The sequence below is a fragment of the Uloborus diversus genome, chromosome 2 (genome assembly GCF_026930045.1).
Source record: "Uloborus diversus isolate 005 chromosome 2, Udiv.v.3.1, whole genome shotgun sequence".
Lineage (NCBI taxonomy): Eukaryota > Metazoa > Arthropoda > Arachnida > Araneae > Uloboridae > Uloborus > Uloborus diversus.
This window is the reverse complement of record NC_072732.1, coordinates 98,594,680-98,613,129: the sequence shown is the minus strand read 5'-3', so window position 1 is coordinate 98,613,129 and position 18,450 is coordinate 98,594,680. Positions and strand designations below refer to the sequence as shown.

The 18,450-nt window shown below is 35.1% G+C and overlaps 1 protein-coding gene across 1 annotated transcript in view; it reads left to right on the top strand.

Moving 5' to 3' along the window:
- The window catches only part of LOC129235299 (cobalamin binding intrinsic factor-like), a 133,529-nt gene that overhangs the window by 100,804 nt on the left and 14,275 nt on the right, over positions 1 to 18,450 (top strand). Inside the window, exons 6-7 of the mRNA XM_054869028.1 lie at positions 9,440 to 9,606; positions 16,942 to 17,143. Of these exons, the coding sequence (XP_054725003.1) occupies positions 9,440 to 9,606; positions 16,942 to 17,143 (369 nt within the window). The remainder of the gene's footprint in view (positions 1 to 9,439; positions 9,607 to 16,941; positions 17,144 to 18,450) is intronic.

Genomic DNA, 18,450 nt, shown 5'->3' with positions numbered 1-18,450 from the left:
GCTTCGCGAACATCGGCCGATTAGATATACATTTGCTCCTTTCTTTTTCGGTTCCTTTTTGTTTGTGCAAGAAAAGTGGTCATTCATGAGTTAGAAGAGCCAATAGAACCATGTCTGACGCAGTGTTAATTTTAATAAGGAGAAAAAACTTTTATAGTGATATTTTATAATTACCATGATGAATTTACATGTCATGGTTTTTTAAAGATCCCAACTGCGCTGTTCATAACAGAGGAGCTATTTTTTAAAGCAAATAATTAAGTAGATTCAAAAGAATGGGCAGTTTTTGAGAAACATATTGAACAAATTCCATTCAATAGAACTTGTTGCCAAACAAAAAGCTATCAGCTTATCAAAAGCAAAGAAGATCAATAACTTTTCTAGAGAACTTTGGCTGTAACGAAAAGAGAAGCTTGTAACGACTTTTCCGGAAATTGTCGAAATAGTGACATGCTAATACATTTTAACTCGTCTCTACCTTAAAGCTTAAGTTTGTTTTTTGTACAAAAAATACAATAAAACGATAAAAATACTAGAAAATAGCCCGTCAAGGTAGACGTGTGAAAATTGCTTCTACATTTGGGAGAAGCAATTGCCTGTTTGGTGATATTTTGATAGTTGAAATTTTAATCCCAACACCAGTGGATTAACCCTAAACTCCGATAGATAGCATTAATTGTTTTTGTTTCTTCATTATCTTAGAGTGAAAGTCTTACTAGTAAAACAGTTAAGATACCGGATCCAGTTCAGCCTCGTCAAAGTAAAGCATTTCTTACATGTCAAACATTACCAAAAAATATTATCAAATTATCATGTCGTGGAGCGAGTTTCATTGTTGATGACGTCAGGAGCGTTACTATTCGCTATTATATGTATGAGGATGAGTGGAACAGTTTATAAAATAGAGAAGTTGTAACCAGGGCTGCAGAGAAAGAGGGAAAATGACCGGCTCCGACTCTGAGTCCGGAAATTTTAAAGCCTTTGACTCCGACAATTTAAGAACCTTTGATTCCGATTCAGACTTCTTTGCCCAAAATCAGTCCGACTCCGACTCCACAAGCACTGGCAGAGTCGCGGACTTTGAGGGAAAATAACCGACTCAGACTCTTGTAAAGTAGGGTAACTAGGGGTTGGCAGGAGTGACTCTCGCCAGGGGCGCAGCAGTCAGGGGGCGACATTTCAACTGATTAAAAAAAGTTTTATTTAAGAGGAGCTTTTTTTTTTGATCATATAATTTGAAAAATGCTTTTAAGAAATGAAAAAAAAAGAAAAAAAACTCGCAAGAAAAAGAGACCCATACATAACATCTACTGAGAAGTAACATTGGGCATCATTGAAAACGATTCTAAAAAAGAAAACAAGAAAAAAAAATTACAATGCTGCCTCCTAATTGTCGAATCAACTAACCAAAATGTTCAAAAAAAAAAAATTTGTTTGAGGTCACAATGACCTCCGGTGACTTCCCATGTGGGCGACCCTGGAAGGGGGAGCAATTTCTTTAGTTCGCCAGGGGCGCTAGACCCCATAGTTACGCTACTGCTCTTGTAATTTTGTACCTTGGACTCCCGACTCCTGTACCCCAAACTCAGTCCGACTCCGAGTCTGCAGCCCTTATTGTAATTCAAAGTTAACCTGAATGACGGTAGAGAAAACAAAATTTATTCAACGTAAATTACTGAATAAATATCAAAAGAGTTCGGCGAGAGGTAGTGAGAAGGAGGAGGACTAGTTTATTTTGTCATTTGTTTTCTCGCCTGGGATATTGAGCGGATGAGGATTACTTTCAAGAAAACGGATACTGTTGGCTGACAGTTTAATTGGTCTGTGAGGGTTTCTTTCTGGAATTACAGACGAGGGCACTGAACTTCCAAGTGAAAAACATTTCCTTTCTGGTGACTTTAGGGTTATAGCTTTGCGATTCGAAATTGTATTTTCATATTATCATATTTATGTCAAACTGGTTACATTCCTTCTCGCTTGAATCTTTCTTGCAAGCGATAAATAACGTTTATTTATTGACGAAGTTGGACGTGAGGTATGGATTCTTTTGATCCGCATAAAGCAAAACTACAAACAATACAGCGTTTCTTTGCCGTGAAAAGCAACTGCTTAGAGAAATTGAAAAAAAAAAAAAAAAAAAACTCACAGGTAAAATACTTTTTTTAGACGTCTTCCGGTGTCTGTTTTTTTTTTTTTTTTTTTTTCTCCTCTCCCTTTATTGACGACTGCTACTCTACGTTGAAAGCTCCAGACGTGTTTCTCATTGAAAAAGTGGTTCCTTTTAATTCTGAAACATGTGTGAAAATATTTTCATGCTTTTCTTAGCTATACTTTCACCATTTATCGTTTCAAATGTTCAAAATGTTTTTACAGCACGTAAAGATATATCTTGGATAAGATCATAACACTGATCAATTCCATTTAAAACAATATATATTATTTTAGTGGTAGGGGAAGAAAGAGGTGTGTACCCATCTTGTGATTTTTACCTTTTCGGGTTTTTGCGTTTTATATTTAAAAAAAAAAACAAAGCACTCAAATGCCATTGTTAAAAACTCCAATAGCATTTATTTTCCCCTTTTTTCTCGATTCTTGAAATTTAAAGTACAAAACGTGAAAATATATAATATTTTGCAGCGAATTTCCGATTTTCAATGCGTGAAATGCTTGAGGCGTTAACGATATCTCTGGATATAAGTATTCTTATATCAACAATGAATCGAAAGGTTGTCTTGGAGGTATAGAGTTTGCAATAGCAGCTATGGAAAATAGAAAAAACATGTTATTTTTCAAGATTTTGGAATAGTTGTGGATAAGAATTCGAAAACTATTTAAATGGTTTTCTCCTATAGGCGGGGTTCTATTATTGCAATCCTCCTAAAACGGAAAGGAAAATTATTTTACTAGATTTTTGTACAGTTTTGCACAAGAAATCAAAAAATGTGGCATAGATTTCTACAAAACTGAAAATGCTATTCTACGGCTGCGGTTTTAATACTGCAATCCATACGAAAAGAAAAAGAAAAAAATATATTTTTCTAGAATCTTTTGTAGCTGTGTTTAAGCAATCAAAAAATATATTTACGTGGAAAGACGCAAGGAAGTAACTTTTATCAATCCAAATAATTTTCATTTCGTAGTTCTCTCTTTTTCTTTTCTTAAATTCAAAACATTCAATCTCGTCATCCGACTGTGATCTGAATGTCGTTTCTCAGGGTTCGAATGCTGGCTGAGTCACGTCTTCGTCGATCTTTCGATTACATTTCATCAATCCTGAATCAGTCCTGATAAAAGCGACCTCTTCGCGTGACCCGCGCTCCGCCCGTTGTGTCTCCTGTAGCACGTATACACGTTTTTATGCTGTTCGATTTTTTGCAGATAAAATGGTTTACTTTGGTTACTTCTCATGATCTTTTTTTTTTTTTTTCAAATTGATATTTTTGATTAAGGTTCATGCAAAACTGGAACCTGTTTGTTTATTTACGTTATAAACTAAGGCGCAGAACGCCTCAAAGCGAAAACCTTTCGAATTAAAAAAGAGTCGCAGAAGAATAAAGAGAGACGAAAATATTTAGAAAGTAATTTGCTTAGAAAGAAAAAAAAGTAGCGGTCATAGCTGGCTTATTTTTAGCTAATATATTTTCGCATTTTAATGTCATCATCTGTTATCGCTTGAAGTCAATTTGCTTTTATTTGTTTCTAATGTGGAGCCATGTACGGATAAACTTTAAATGGGAAACAACGATCTCTTTGATTATGTATGTAAAAAGGCAAAATGTAATCAGTAATACAACAATAAACTGTGCTGTACTTCTTCCAGCAAGCAAAAAGATTGCTGCTCATCTCTCACTCCGACCAGACTGAGGTTTATATTTCTTGTCGTGTTGATTTCTATTGTTCTACCTGATTGGTCAGACCTACATGACCCGTTTTAATTTTGTTGAATATCTACTTAAAAAATAATCCCATTACCTTGATTTTTATATCAAAATTCATCGGAAATTGAGCCCTATTTCATTATATATTCTCCCCCCTCAAGTTATGTCAGTAAGTTCAAGGATTTTGAAAAATTAACTATCTTCCGAAAATGAAAATACGCTATATCTACAACAGGTCCTGGGAAAAATCTGCAGACTATTTCTTAGTTAGAGGAGAAAGAAAAAACTAACATTTTTTAATGAAAAAATAAAAACTTAAATTTCAGCGAATGAAGATTTGTACCTTATTTTCTGAGATATAACCCACAGGTAGCGCGCACTTGTAGTTTTACATCTTATTTTTAAATATTTCTCGGAGGCGATTTAAATTGTGCAATTAATCTAATGTTGGATTATCCGGCAGAAATTTTCTGAATTGTTAATTTACGTCGCAGACTGCTGAAGAAAATTCTGCTGCCGGAACTTTCTCCATTACCCCAATAAAGAGGTTAAAAATAGTTGAACCACGGCTGTCTTAACTACTTAGTGCCACACCATAATTTCGTTTGAAAACATCACAAATAAAATACGTTTGCATCCATACTTTTATGCATACATTCTTTATTCAAAATTACCTTTTTTAATCGGAGATCAAACGTAGGTAATGGTGAATAATTATTCAGATATTTTCGAGTTGAATAATGAATTAATCAAATCTTGAAAAATAGTTGTAGTTTTGTATTTCTTATGCACCATATACTAGACACATATGTTTCACCCATAAGCAAAAAATCTACTAAGCAACTTATCACAGAACTTGACATACGTGATATGTACGTCACCATTTAGTAATTTTATGCATTGAGATCGAAAAAAAGGTTGAAGCAAGAATCTCAAGTCACGTGATACATTTTAAAATAAAGTATTGGAGGAAATCAGGTTTCTTTCACTTGTTTCACGAAAAACGTGTCTTTGGTTGAACCGTATGGCTTGAGATCTTTGCCTCTACGTTTCCTAAATTAATGACTGAACTTTGCTCCCTCCAGTTTCTAATTCCTCCTCTAAGATTTTATGTATAAATAATGTCCATACTCTCCCACAAAACTTATGGGCATTAAACGGTTAACCCTTTTTGCCTCACGGTTTTCGCTATCATTAACACCATCATTGGAGGAAACCGAAAGAACCTCGCTGGATAAGTAGATGTGTCATGTGACAGCTTGAGAGAATGGCCTCCCTTCTTCCCAGATAAGATAGAAGCTGAAGACAGGACACTTCTCTTTCTCTTGTTTTCGGGTGCGGCTGATACGGGGTGCTTTTTGAAAGGCGAAGGCCTCTGGACCCGACCCATAGAATCGGCAGCGCTTTGAAGTTCGCCGCATCGTTTAGTCATCTTCCCTGCTGCTCTCAGTGGGAATTAAACACTTTTTGAGATAAGGAGTATTAAATTATCCTCACAATTTCATTCTTTCTATTATGATCAACGGAAAGAAGAGAACTAATAACGATTCAACACGTCACAAAGTCATTTTAAAAAGAACCTCTATTGGTTTGTATCTAGGGGCGTGCACGGGAGGGGGGAGGGATACCTGTTGACCCGAGCTCGAGCCTGAAGGGGACCCAATATTTTTTAAACTAGGGGTGAAATATAGGGACAAACAATATGGAGGGTGGGGGCCCGGAAAAGTCATTTGTGACGTGCCCCAAAATTTCTGCGCACGCCCCTGCTTGTATCCGAGATAATGTTATTTCACATTCGATGTGCCGATCGTGAGAGGAACAGCGGGTCTTGATATAAACCCCCGCATAACAAATTTCAGCCCGACGCATTACAGTGCCTAAAATTCCGTGAATGTGAAATGCTGTACTTCACAATTTTTTCGAATAAAATCCAGGCAATGGTGCGCCAGTAATTTTTCAAAATTGACCTCTTAAAATGTAATTTTAGAAGAACTTAAATGATGTTGGGAGGTGGAAGTTTGGGATGCTTCTGAAGTGATAACTTCTTATGGGAGGGTAAACCGATTTGTCACATAACGCGTAACGGCGCAACTCTCGCCTGGCATTCCTTTCGTTCGCGCGTACGACAACAGCGCGCATGCTCGGGGAAATTCTGTTTCTTTACTCTTTGGGTCAGCTTTAAGCGTTAAGTGATAGTAGAAAAAGTAATGAAACTAACAGAAGATGGATGATCGTCGCAACATAACGCAATCTCCTAACGAAAGGTGAGTTTAACAATACAATAGAATACCAATGACATTGTAAACAATATATATTCAAAACAGCATTTAATCTTTACATTTATTTTCAAAACAAAAACATTTTTGCGATTAGTTATACTAAAAATATCTCGCTTCGTTTAGGGTTTTGAACTGTGATAAGGTGTACATATTTTAAACGAACTTCATCCCCGCAGACTCCGCAACGCGGGGGTTGGGCAAATGTACGACAGTTTCTCCCTTTTTTCTGACGATGATTTTGAATGTTCCACTGGATGTTTTTTGAGCAATCACGATTGCTTATTGTTCTCACTTGACTGTTTTTGACGTTCCTTTGATTTTTCCCACCGCCACCCTCCGCACCATCACCGTCGACGTGCTCCTCACGATGCTGCACCCCTAGCGAAAGCCGTCTCCAGGTTGCATCCATGTCCTACACGCACGCGCATACATACACAACTACTCACACACACACAGAAACACATGCACACACATACACCTGCACAAACACATACACACACGCATACAAACACATACATACACGCATACATACAGACACCCGCACATACACACACAAAAACATACACACAACTATCCACATATTCATGCTTGCACACAGACACAAACACACATGCCTACACACACATACACATAACCCGTACACACAAACACATACCCCCACACACAAACACACACGCCTACATACACATACTCGTGATTGCGAAAAACATAATTTGAATTCAAAGTTTCAGAATTCAAATTAGATTTTTTTTTTTTTCGTTAGACGGATGGATTATGAGAGCGTGGTTGCTGGGCGAGTTTGGCGATAAACAATAGAGTTGCGGAACTATTTTTACATTTGAAAGATATTATTTGATATCTTTTTTTTTTTTTTTTTTGTTTATTTGCGAAATATTTTAAATTGTAGTAAAAACCGCTTCACTCGCTAAATTGAGTTTTAAAGCAACTGTAAATTTAATTTAATGATTTGACGAAAAGTTTTAAATTCCAAAGAAACCTTAATAGGTTTTTTTTTCTTTGAAAAAATGTGTACGCATTTTATACAAAGAAAAATGATCATTTTACATCAGAGGGGGAGAGGGCGTCAATTTTTTTTTTCATTCAACGGACTTCCATTAAGTTTTTTAGCACGGGCATCGCTGTGCGGGTACTGCTAGTTTGCTATAAAGATATATCCAAATCTTTTCGATATTTACAAGTATCAAATCATTGAGATATGAAGATGATACTTGAAGAATGTGAATAAACAAATAAAGGACAATAAGTTTGAAAGAAACAACTTGAGATTCACGCTTGAGCGATATCACATAAACAGGAAAACCAAAGAAAGCGTGCGAGCAAGAAACTGTAGCGTCAACATATTTCGAAGAATTTAACATATTTGTTCGAATCTTGTCAATGTGCTAAAAAATCAAAGGTCATTAAAAGTCATTCAATGCATACATGACGGTTAAACTTCTGCAACACAGTTTCCTTTTATTAATAAATTTTTGTAAGATGCAAAACAACCTTTACAGAATTCGTTCATTCTTATCTACAAGGAATTGGCGATAGAAATGGCAATTTTATGACATTTGGCGATATAACTTCAACATCACCTAACAGGATGGGACACGGTTCCGAAAAGTTTTGTGAAATTTCCGTTCATCAGGGATTTAACCTTGTATACACGTTGAATCTCTATAAAAACTCTCTTTTCTGCTTTAGTTCGCACTAAACTAGGGGGGGGGGGGAGGGTGAAATGTAAAATGACCTTCCGGCTCATTGTAAATAATTTTTATAATGTATTTTTGATTCTTTTGCTCATTCTGTTTCGTTTCCGTTGTTGTAATTTATCGATTTCAGATGTATTTATTTACATTTGAAAAAGCTGCTCGCTATATTTACCATACTTCACAGGCAGAGGTGTCTGAAAATTTGTGAAAAAAAAAAGAAAAGAAAGAGAGAAATATATTATACCTCTAAAGAGCATTACTTCCAATGTGCGTACATGACTACACTCAGACATTTATTTTCAGATAAAGAAGTCATGTAGGGTCCACACATAGAGTAAAGAAGTATACATAGAGAGGCCTCGTCTATAGTAAAAAGGAGATGAAATTGAAGCCGGAATTATGGGATACAGCGGTGCAATGATGAGAGGGGTTATGATAACATGATCGCTTCGCGAGAATAGTTTTTACCAATCGGACCGTATAAAGTAGCTGGCGGATTGGTTTGCATTTTAATTCATGTTTTAATGCAATTTCAAAAACGTGCTTCATAAACTTGCAACGATATCTAAGTTTAAATTAACAACCAATTGAGATTCAGTAATAAAGTGTTTTGAATCAAGATGTATCCCAAGAAGCTAAGGATGTTGGGATACAGCGGTGCAACTTCCGGCTTCAATTTCTTAGTATAGCGAGGCCTCTCTATGTAATTTCTTTACTCTATGTGTTCACATCAGATTTCTTTAGCTCCTTGAAAATCTAACTGGCACTTTGACAATACAGACTGAAAAGTAAGGCAAATATTTTTTTTTCACGTGAAAGAGCGTAAAATGTGAACCAACAATAGATGTTAAGAGAATATATACTATGGAAACCAACATTTTAAAAAGAACTACAAAATAAAAAAAAAAAAATCATGCTTGGGGAAACATAAACGTTGCATGAGAGCAACATTGTTTCTTCACATTAATTCCATACTTTATTGGTAATACTTTTCAATTAAAAAAAAAAAATCCCTCTTAACTTTTTTAGTAAAAATATAATAATAGTTATTCTTTGAAGAAGCTATTTAAACTTTGTGTGCGAAACTGAAGTATTTTATTAACTCAGCTAATTCTTTTTATAGTTCATGTAGTTCAATCACGTCCACTTTTTATCAACCTGAAATTTCTAGTTCTTGATAACTTTTTTCTACTTTTTTTTCTTTCTTTTCTTTTTCTTTCTATTCTTTTTCTTTCTTTTCTTTCTTTCTTTCTCTCTTCTTCATCTTTTCTTTTTGAGTGTGATGACCCCCTAAAGTATGCCGATTCTTCCCAAAAATTTGTAGGTCATTTTTTTTTTCTTTCGCAAAAGCCAATTATGAACAAAAGTGGATAGAAATCTTTTCATCATTCTAAAATTTGTTGTATAGTTTGATTCGCAGATATAAATAAAACGACAAGGAAAAAAATTTTTGGTTTTTTTTTGTGAATAATTTTGCTTATAATTTAACGCATGATGCTAGTTGTTGAAACAGGCAACTGTTTTATGATCTTTTTTTGTATCAATTAATTCCTTGAACATATTGCAGATGTTCAAGCGTATGCCTTACTAGCCATATCCTGCAGAACACAGGGAGACACGACGAATATCGACGAGTGGAAGTTACTGAAGACGGATGTAGCGAAGAACATCAGTGAGTGGCAACAATCGGATGGCAGTTTCGGCACTCTTTACAGCACCGCTTTAGCTCTACAGGTAACACTTAAATTTACTATTCTTCAACGACACTTATACCAACAAAAGCTGTCTGTTTCCAGTATTTTACGCATTTACTACACTGTAAAAAAAATTCGGAAACGTTTCTGAGTATATCGTGCAGCTGCGGTTCATGAAATTTTCGAAAACGTTTCTGAGTATTTCGGAATTCTCTTTCTGTAATGTCCGGAAACGTATCTGAGTATTTCGGAATCCTCTTTCTGTAATGTCCAGAAACGTGTCTGAGTATTTCGGAATCCTCTTTCCGTAATTTTCAGAAACGTTTCTGAGTATTTCGGAATCCTCTTTCCGTAGTTTCCAGAAATGTTTCTGAGTATTCTGTGCAGCTGTGGTTCATGAAAGTTTCGAAAACGTTTCCGAGTATTTCGGAATTCTCCAAACAATTTTCAAAAACGTTTCCGAGAATTTCGGAATCCTTTTTCCGTGATTTTTTCTAAAATATAATTCCTTATTATAGTATTGCATACCATATCAGTTTGAATTCTTTCATATCTAAGAGCAATAATACAAGCAATTTTAGAATCATTCGTGGATTTTATTATTATTTTTTTGGAATTTCTAATGACAAATAGCATGGTTAACAGCATAACATATGCACAGTTATAAATTTTTGAAAAATTATGAAATAATCTACTAGTTTCATTCCTAATCACAAAATCGTCGGGGAATTGGAGTGGGGGTACCTTCTGAAAAGTGGGGATTGTTTGTTAAACAATCTTAAACTTCAGTTTTTCTCTCAATATTTTCAAGACAAAACTATCAACATATTGTATTTTTAATGCAGAATTTAAAAACATATCTTGTATCAAACTTGATAGCTTTTATCTTTGGATAAAATTTGACAGGACTTACCTACCCTTCGCGTTCCGGAATTCGTTCACCTCAAGTCAATTTCTCTGACGAACAAAGTGTACCGAAAAGTACCAACAGAGAAATTGATGAATTTAAATATGACACCAAGTCCCTCTGCTGGAACCATTCGGATTGATTCTTCTGTTCTTGCCCTTTTCCAGCTCATCACAAATATAAATACTTACTCAAAATAGGTTACTGATTTTATTTTTACAGTGTGCGCAAAATGCATTATATATTTTATTTATTAAAACATTGAACTCTATTACATGATTATTCCATTTCATATATACGAGAATACCCCCCCCCCCACCATAAGAGTGATGGTGCACCCATAAAATGCTATGAAGCGCCCCCCCCCCCTTGAAAAAGCAACATCATATACATTATAAATCAAAGTATCATATACATTATAAATCAAAGTATCATATAAATTATAAGTCAAATACTTTAATATGGTGTAAAAATACAAAATTATTTTATTAAGTCTTTTTTTTTTTTTTTTTGCTTTTAGTAAAATTGAGGCTCGTAAAACGAAAAAAATGAAGACACTTTTAAATACATATATGTATTTATTTTTTAAATAAATTAATACACATTTAACTAATTTAAAGCGTTTCGCTAATGCAAATATTTAAAGAGATATCGTCATTTAGATAATACTGAAGCACTATGTTCCTAATTACAAGAGATAGTTTTTTTTTTTACTCCATACAATCTAGCTACACTGTTTACAAGAGAATGAAAACATGCAACCTTAAAGACAAACTATCAAACCTGACAATTTGCATATTATAACATTTAAATGCTAGCTGCAAATCGCAGGAAATTTCTGAATGTCGCAGTTTCATTAACGATCTGGTGCAGCAGAATATAAAAGTGGTGTTGCAGTGGATCCCTGCACACTGTGGGATTAGAGGAAATGAGCTTGCTGATGCTCTGGCCAAGAGGGGGTCTGCTATTATTCAACTACCAAATGAGCCAGTCTCATTCAATGCAATAAAGTTATATATGAGAAAAAAATCAAGAGTTTTTTTTTTGGCAAGACCTAAAAGCTAGAAGCAACCACAAAGCTTGGTTTATAAACCGTGATTTTGTCCCTTCAGCACCAAGAGCAGAGTCAGTGGCTTTGTTTCGACTTTTAACTGGCCATGACTGTTTACCAAAACATCTTTACCGCTTAAGGATTGTGAAGAGTCCCAATTGTCCCCTTTGCAATTCAAACGAAGAAATGGACATTCGTCACCTGCACACTTGCACCCAGCTTTCCAGACGTAGCCTGTGTGACCGTTATTGGGAAGCAAGAGAGCGTATCGGCAGCTAAATATTTCACCCTATTGTTTCTGTATTTTTCCTTGTTCTGTGTATTGTGTTTGTTTTTGCTATTTTGTTCTTTGTAACCTTTTCTTCCTGCCAGCCATTGGAAATAAAAAAAAAAAAAAAAAAAAAAAAAAAAAAAAAAAACATTTAATTCATAATGCTTGATACATAAATGTTCAGCCAAATATTAACTGAGATTGACACATAAAAACAACAATAACACTTATTTAAATTTTTTTATAATCTTCAATTCATAAATTTTACAGAATAAAACTAGACACACTTGCACTTTAAATATGTGTTCTATGTAATGTAAAATATTTTCAAATTGCAATAGTTCACAACGAAAAAATTATACTGAAGAAAATAGTTTTTTTTAACGAGATTTATATGAACTAAATCTCTTTAAAGTAATAGAGTTGCAAAGCGACTTACCTATTCGTCGGTGGTGGTCTTTTGCAGGCTTTGGTCACCAAAAAGGTGATTTTTATGACAGAATAAAATTCTGCCAACAAAAATTACCCATTTGGTAGAAAGAAGAAAAGTATCCAAGAAAAATTACCTACACAAGTTATGCGACGCAATGAAGTTACATGGCGTCCTCTCGGCAATTATTTGGTTTTTAATTTCAGTTAGTATTCCTTCCGCGAGCATGCGTCGAGAATTTGCACTTCGTACTTAAAAATAAGTGACATAGCTTCAAATTCAATCTCATGACGATACATAAGCAAGAAAATATAAGACTTTAACATTATCTTCAGTGAACTCATGCGAGGAACAAAACTTCTACTAATCCCCTTGATGAGTGTTACTTTGCATACATGAGTCAGCAGTTGTTTTCATTGCGTGCTTTCGAAAGTTTCAGTTTAGAATTGCTGCTGGACTATAAAATTGCCGTGTCACCTGCGCATGCGTCGACTCTTACTTTCTTGCTAAACGGGAAACGTTTTTGATTATAGCAGAAAACTGCGGAGGGCGTACGAATCTGTGTATTACGGAAAACTTTTTTGTATATTCAGCAGAGTTTTCCGAGATTTTTTACAGTGTAGACATGTTTTAGTTACATATGTATTGGCGAAATTTAGTACTGTAGAATTTTTTTTAAATTAAGACAGTTTATGAGTTTTCAAATGGGTGGTAAAAGTTGAATAACATTAGCTAAACAAGTGATTGGTAACTATAAAAATCTCTAAAATTCCCTCTAGTCTTGCCTAGAGCCCCTACCCATCCCCTGCCATCCTCAAATAATCCCTCTTATCTTGCTATTCATCCGCCGACACTTTTGTTTTTCTGGTTACCGAGAAAAAGAATTTGTTTACTTAATTTAAATGAATACTACATAGAACATGAATCGTTGTTAACTAAATGCGTATGTCACCTTAATGATACCTGCCATTCGCTGTACCCCTGAAGCTGGTTCTTGTGTCTTGATGAAAAGCTACTTGTTATTATCACTGGAAATTCGCAAGCTACAAAAATAAAATCCTTATATATTATTTCTGTACCCTGTTTTTTGCTCCTATGCGAGATCTTCCTCAATTCTTGATCGATTTCTTTGATTTACATCTCTTTTAAAGCTTATCGTGCAGGCTAATGACGAAAAATAGACCCACGGTCCAAAAATTGTTTTTTTTTTTTTTTTTTCTGTCAAAAAAACATGTTTTAAAGCACCGCATTGAGGTTTTCGGTTAAATTTATAAGTTTAACTTGCGCTATATACAACAGAGCTGAATAGCTCGATTGGCAGAGCGTTTGAATGGCAACCAGAAGAACGAGTGTTCGGGCCCGGCCCGGACGATCTGCATCAAAAAATTAGAGAAATATCACGCATTACATGAACACATAAAAACAATAACTAATACAAGTGAGATAACAAAATAAATGAGATGGATACGCCCTTTGCTGTTACGAAAACTTGATGCAACATGTAACTATATCAATTCTTAATTGTTTTTTTTTTTTTGAAGCTTTGACTCCGGTCAGAAATCTAAAGCATAATGTAAGCGAAAATATAGGTATCAGGTTCAAGATTTCAGACTACAATGTACAATGAAATAGTTTTTTGTTCAGAAAAAAAAAAGAATAAAGAAAAGAGTCGCATGCTGAAATGTAGATTCTTCTAATGACCGTTTTTGACCCTTTGTACAAATAAAAAAAAACTTCTACCACAAATTGAAATGACGCTTTTCATTTAGTTAAACTATTAAATATTTATTAGAATATGAAGTAAAGCATTAAAATTACTAACAACTTGATGGGTAAAATATCTTTTTTTTTTCCTTTCGGCAAAAAAACAAATAGACAGTCGCATTTTACTACATTCGAAAAGCTAACATAGTTCAGCTGATTTTGTATTTTAACCGTTTGGTTAAATGATGAACACATGCTGCCATCTAAGCCATAACGGTTCAAGCCGCCTGCGATAACAAATTGTATAAATTTTAAAAAATAAAAACGCTTTTCTTCAATAACTCATCTTATATATTATTTCTGTGGATTATTTTTCTGTCGGTATGCGAGATCCTTCTCATTTCTTGAAGAAATTCCCCCCCTCATTTTAAAGCTTAACGGGCCGGCTAATGATGAAAAAAAGACTTATGGTCTAAAAATCACTTTTTCGGAAACGCCCCTTGCTGTTGCAAAACCTTGATGCAGCCTGTAGTTCTAATGCAGATTTTTTTAAGCAAAATTTTAATACAATTTTCTAATTTTTTGCGTCGCTTTCGGCAGAAAAAAATCTACAATTAAACTGTTTTTATTTATCATTATTTTTTTTTTATTAAAGCTTAAAAGCACTGACTTAGTTGTTCGGTGAAATTGATAAGTTGTTTTTCGGTCCAGCGTCCGGCTATAAACTAGCTGAACTTCGGGCCCGCCCGGACTGTCCGACATTATAGCTAATTTAGATTAATATTACGCATTACATGTACTCATAACATACAACAGATAACACTCGTCACACGTAAGACAATAAAATAAATTCAACGGGAAAGCTACTTAGCGTTTCGACTCCTTTATGCAGGCTACGGTTATTATTCATATAAGTTGACGATTAATCGAAGGGTGTTCTTTCTTTTTTTTTAAAGCTTGGACTCCGTTCAGACCACTAAGCATAATGTAAGCATAAAAGAAGTATTAGATTTTAAAATTCAGTTCTCAAGGAATCTTTTTTATGCAGAAAAACTTTTTCATTTTATGCTGATATGTATATTTTTCTCATAGCAGTGTTCGACCTGTTGTATAAATGAAAAAATACTACGCCAAATTGAAATTATGAGTTTCATCCAGTAAACCTTTAACTGTTTATTCGAATACCATGTAAAATATTAAAATTATTATTAACTTCATTAGTAAGAAATCATTTTCTACTCCTCTGCTTTGGGGGGGGGGGGGGGTTGTACATTTTGTCTATGTTCAAAAAATTACACTTAAAAAATGGATTCAGTTCAACTGGTTTTGATTTTGAATTTTAAATATTCGATTAAAAGAAAGACATGTGCTGGCATTCAAGCCGTAACGGTTAAAGCTGCCTCTTATGCGAAATTGTATCAATTTTCAAAAATAAAAACACTTATTTTCAATCTAATTTATTATTTCCTAGAATATTTGTTTCAACTGCTACGCGAAATCTATCTCATTCCTTAATCAAATTCCATGTTTTACGAGTAATTTTAAAGCGTATCATGCTGGCTAATGACAAAACATAGACGCATGGGTTTTTTTCTTTTCTTTTTTTTTTTTTTTGCAAAAAGCTTTTTTGCTGTTTTTTATTACACATTACTTCAATGAATAGCATTCGAAAACGAAGGCACAACTGCTCGAAAGGTTAGAATGCCGTGCTGTTAATCAGAATGGCGCCAATTCAAATCCGTGCCAATAAATCTCTTTTTTGTTTCTTTTTTTTTTCCGTCAGATTCTCACATAGGCAGGACTGTATTTGCCACAACCCGTTTTTTCACATGCACAATTACTGCTTTTTCACGAGTCTCTCAGTCACACTTTTAATGATACCTATGTTTGCATTGAAAATACGTACAACCAAAAGGTGAGTGATGATCACATTATCACAACGTTGGATTTAATGAGGTTTTGTTGCCGATGTCTTCAAATTACATGCCCTTTTTTTTTTGTGTTTCACAGTGCGGAGTTCCGCACGGGTCGACTAGTGCACTGTTTGATAAACCAATTGACACAAAGATATCTAATTGTTATGTAAGAGTTATGAATGAAAGCTCGCTCAAAAAATTACTTAGATCTTGTGTCTAGTAAACCTTCAAGTAAAAATTATTCACTGACCTGTCACATCTGCTAGAGTCACTATCGCAGACGTAATTTTTACTGGGAGCAGGGTGGAAGTTTTGGTTGTAACAAGGCAACATTTTTCCTGGGGAAATTCATCAAATAGTCCTTGCTTGTAAAAATATTTTCATACTACGAAATGCAATATGGTTCAAAACCAAGGTTTGTTTGAAGTTATAACCCTCATCCCCTAGCTGCGGTCTTGGTTAGGTCTGCAGTATAGCTCTTGGTGCAGTATGTTTCTGAGCAATCACGATTGCTTATTGTTCTCATTTGACTGTTTTGATGTCCTTTGATTTTATTTCCCACCGCCACCCTCCGCAGCAACACCGTCGACGGGCTCCTCACGATGCTGCTCCTATAGTGAAAGCAGTCTCCAGGTTGCATCCATGTCCTACACACACGCGCATACATACACAACTGCACACACACATACAAACACATACACACATGCATACATACAGACACCCACACATACACAAAAACATGCACACACATACACACAACTATCACACATTCATGCCTGCACACAGACACAAACACATATACCTACACACATACACATACCCCCCCCCCCCCACACACACAGACACAACTACCCACACACTTATGCCAGCACACAGACACAAACACACATGCCTACACACACATACACATACCCTCTACACACAAACACACATACCCCCCACACACAAACACACTCGCCTACATACACACACTCGTGATTGCGAAAAACATAATTTGAATTCAAAGTGTCAAAATTCAAATTAATTTTTTGATTTTATTTTCTACTTGATTTCTCCGAATAATACTTAAATTTTTTCTGTTCTCGATTCCACATAGGCTCTAATCGCAGCCGAGGAGGCGGGAACTGAATCGAGCAAGGGTCGGGCAATGACTTACCTACTTCTCAAGCAAGACCGGCAAGGAAGTTTCGGGAACGATTTGGACAACTACTACGTATTACCTGCCCTCAACATGAAGAGTCTCGCCTCCCTCCGCAACAAGAACTGCAAAGTGGATCCTTATGGGACCCAGGGCACAGGTAAGGGATTTCGATCTTTAACATTAAAACTCATTCCATTATACTGGCTCCGAGCACCTACGAAACAAGCAAGGTGTCGTAAAACTGTCCGACGCGTTTAAGAGTGATATTAAAAAACGTAGCGAGATAGTAACGTACATCTTGCTACATTCTATCAAGAAACCCAGAAATTTTAAGAAATAAAATTTTTACCTCTGTGCAGAACAAATTAGCGAGGAATTCAATGCTGTTCAAGTACCAAGTTGCAAGATTACTTGTTTCAAGGTCATAAGGAACCCTCTTTTCAAGGTGGAAAATGTTCTGGCATTCCAACGCAACGCAGTAGCTTCATAGGCGGATTTAGGACTGAGTTCTTGGGGGGGGGGCAGGATTTTTTTTTTTTTTTTTTGGAGCAACATTTTTAATTGCCCTCCCCCCTCCCATGTTTTTATCTGTTTTCTGTGATGCATAAGGCCATTCTTTACTTCTTTATGTGCCGTTTTCATTACTGTGTGTAATCATGCTGTCCTTTTTGAATTGACCTTAAAAGAGAGGGAGCTGGTATTAAAAGAGTGACGCAATAGAAGACGCAATAGGGAATATCTCCAACTTTAGGGGGCCTGGGGGTCTCTGGAGGAAATTATATAAAATGGATATAAAATTCTGCATTTTAAAGTCTTATAAGGGTTAATTGGAAATAATAGGCAAATCATTTTTTAAAAAAAGTTTTACGCTTTAAAAGTGCTTTGTGATGCAAGTTAATACTTTAAAAGAAATAGTGCACAGGTTTAGAGAATAGGTATAAAGAGAGTAACATACTACCCATTTGAACAATTCTTAATTTATACACTTGATAAGAAATAAAATTGAAGCACATTTTGCTTAGGAGTTTCAAAGACTTGTCTAATTATTTTCAAGGTTTGTTTAGTTAGATTGGGTTTTTGGCTCAAGAGCCCTAGTAGGCTATACTACGCCAATTCTTTCAGGGATTTTAGAACCAATAATTTGCACTTTCCAGTCTCTAAAATTGAGTAGTAGATTATACAGTTGTATGTACGGTATTGTTCAAACTTTGTAAGAAACACCTATTTTAAGTTTAAAAGAAAAAATAAACTTTAATTTCTCATTACAACTTTTTTTTTATTATAAGTAGTGCAGAAAACGAAAGGGAATAGGGGTAGTGTATCATTTTTTTCCGGGCTAAACAGATTAACAATATGCAGTAAAAGTAAGATAAAAGCAATCAATACAAAAGAATTTCCAAAATTCTGCATTCGGGATTAAACAAATAGCAAGATATGAAGCATGTCAGTCACAAAAAAAAATTA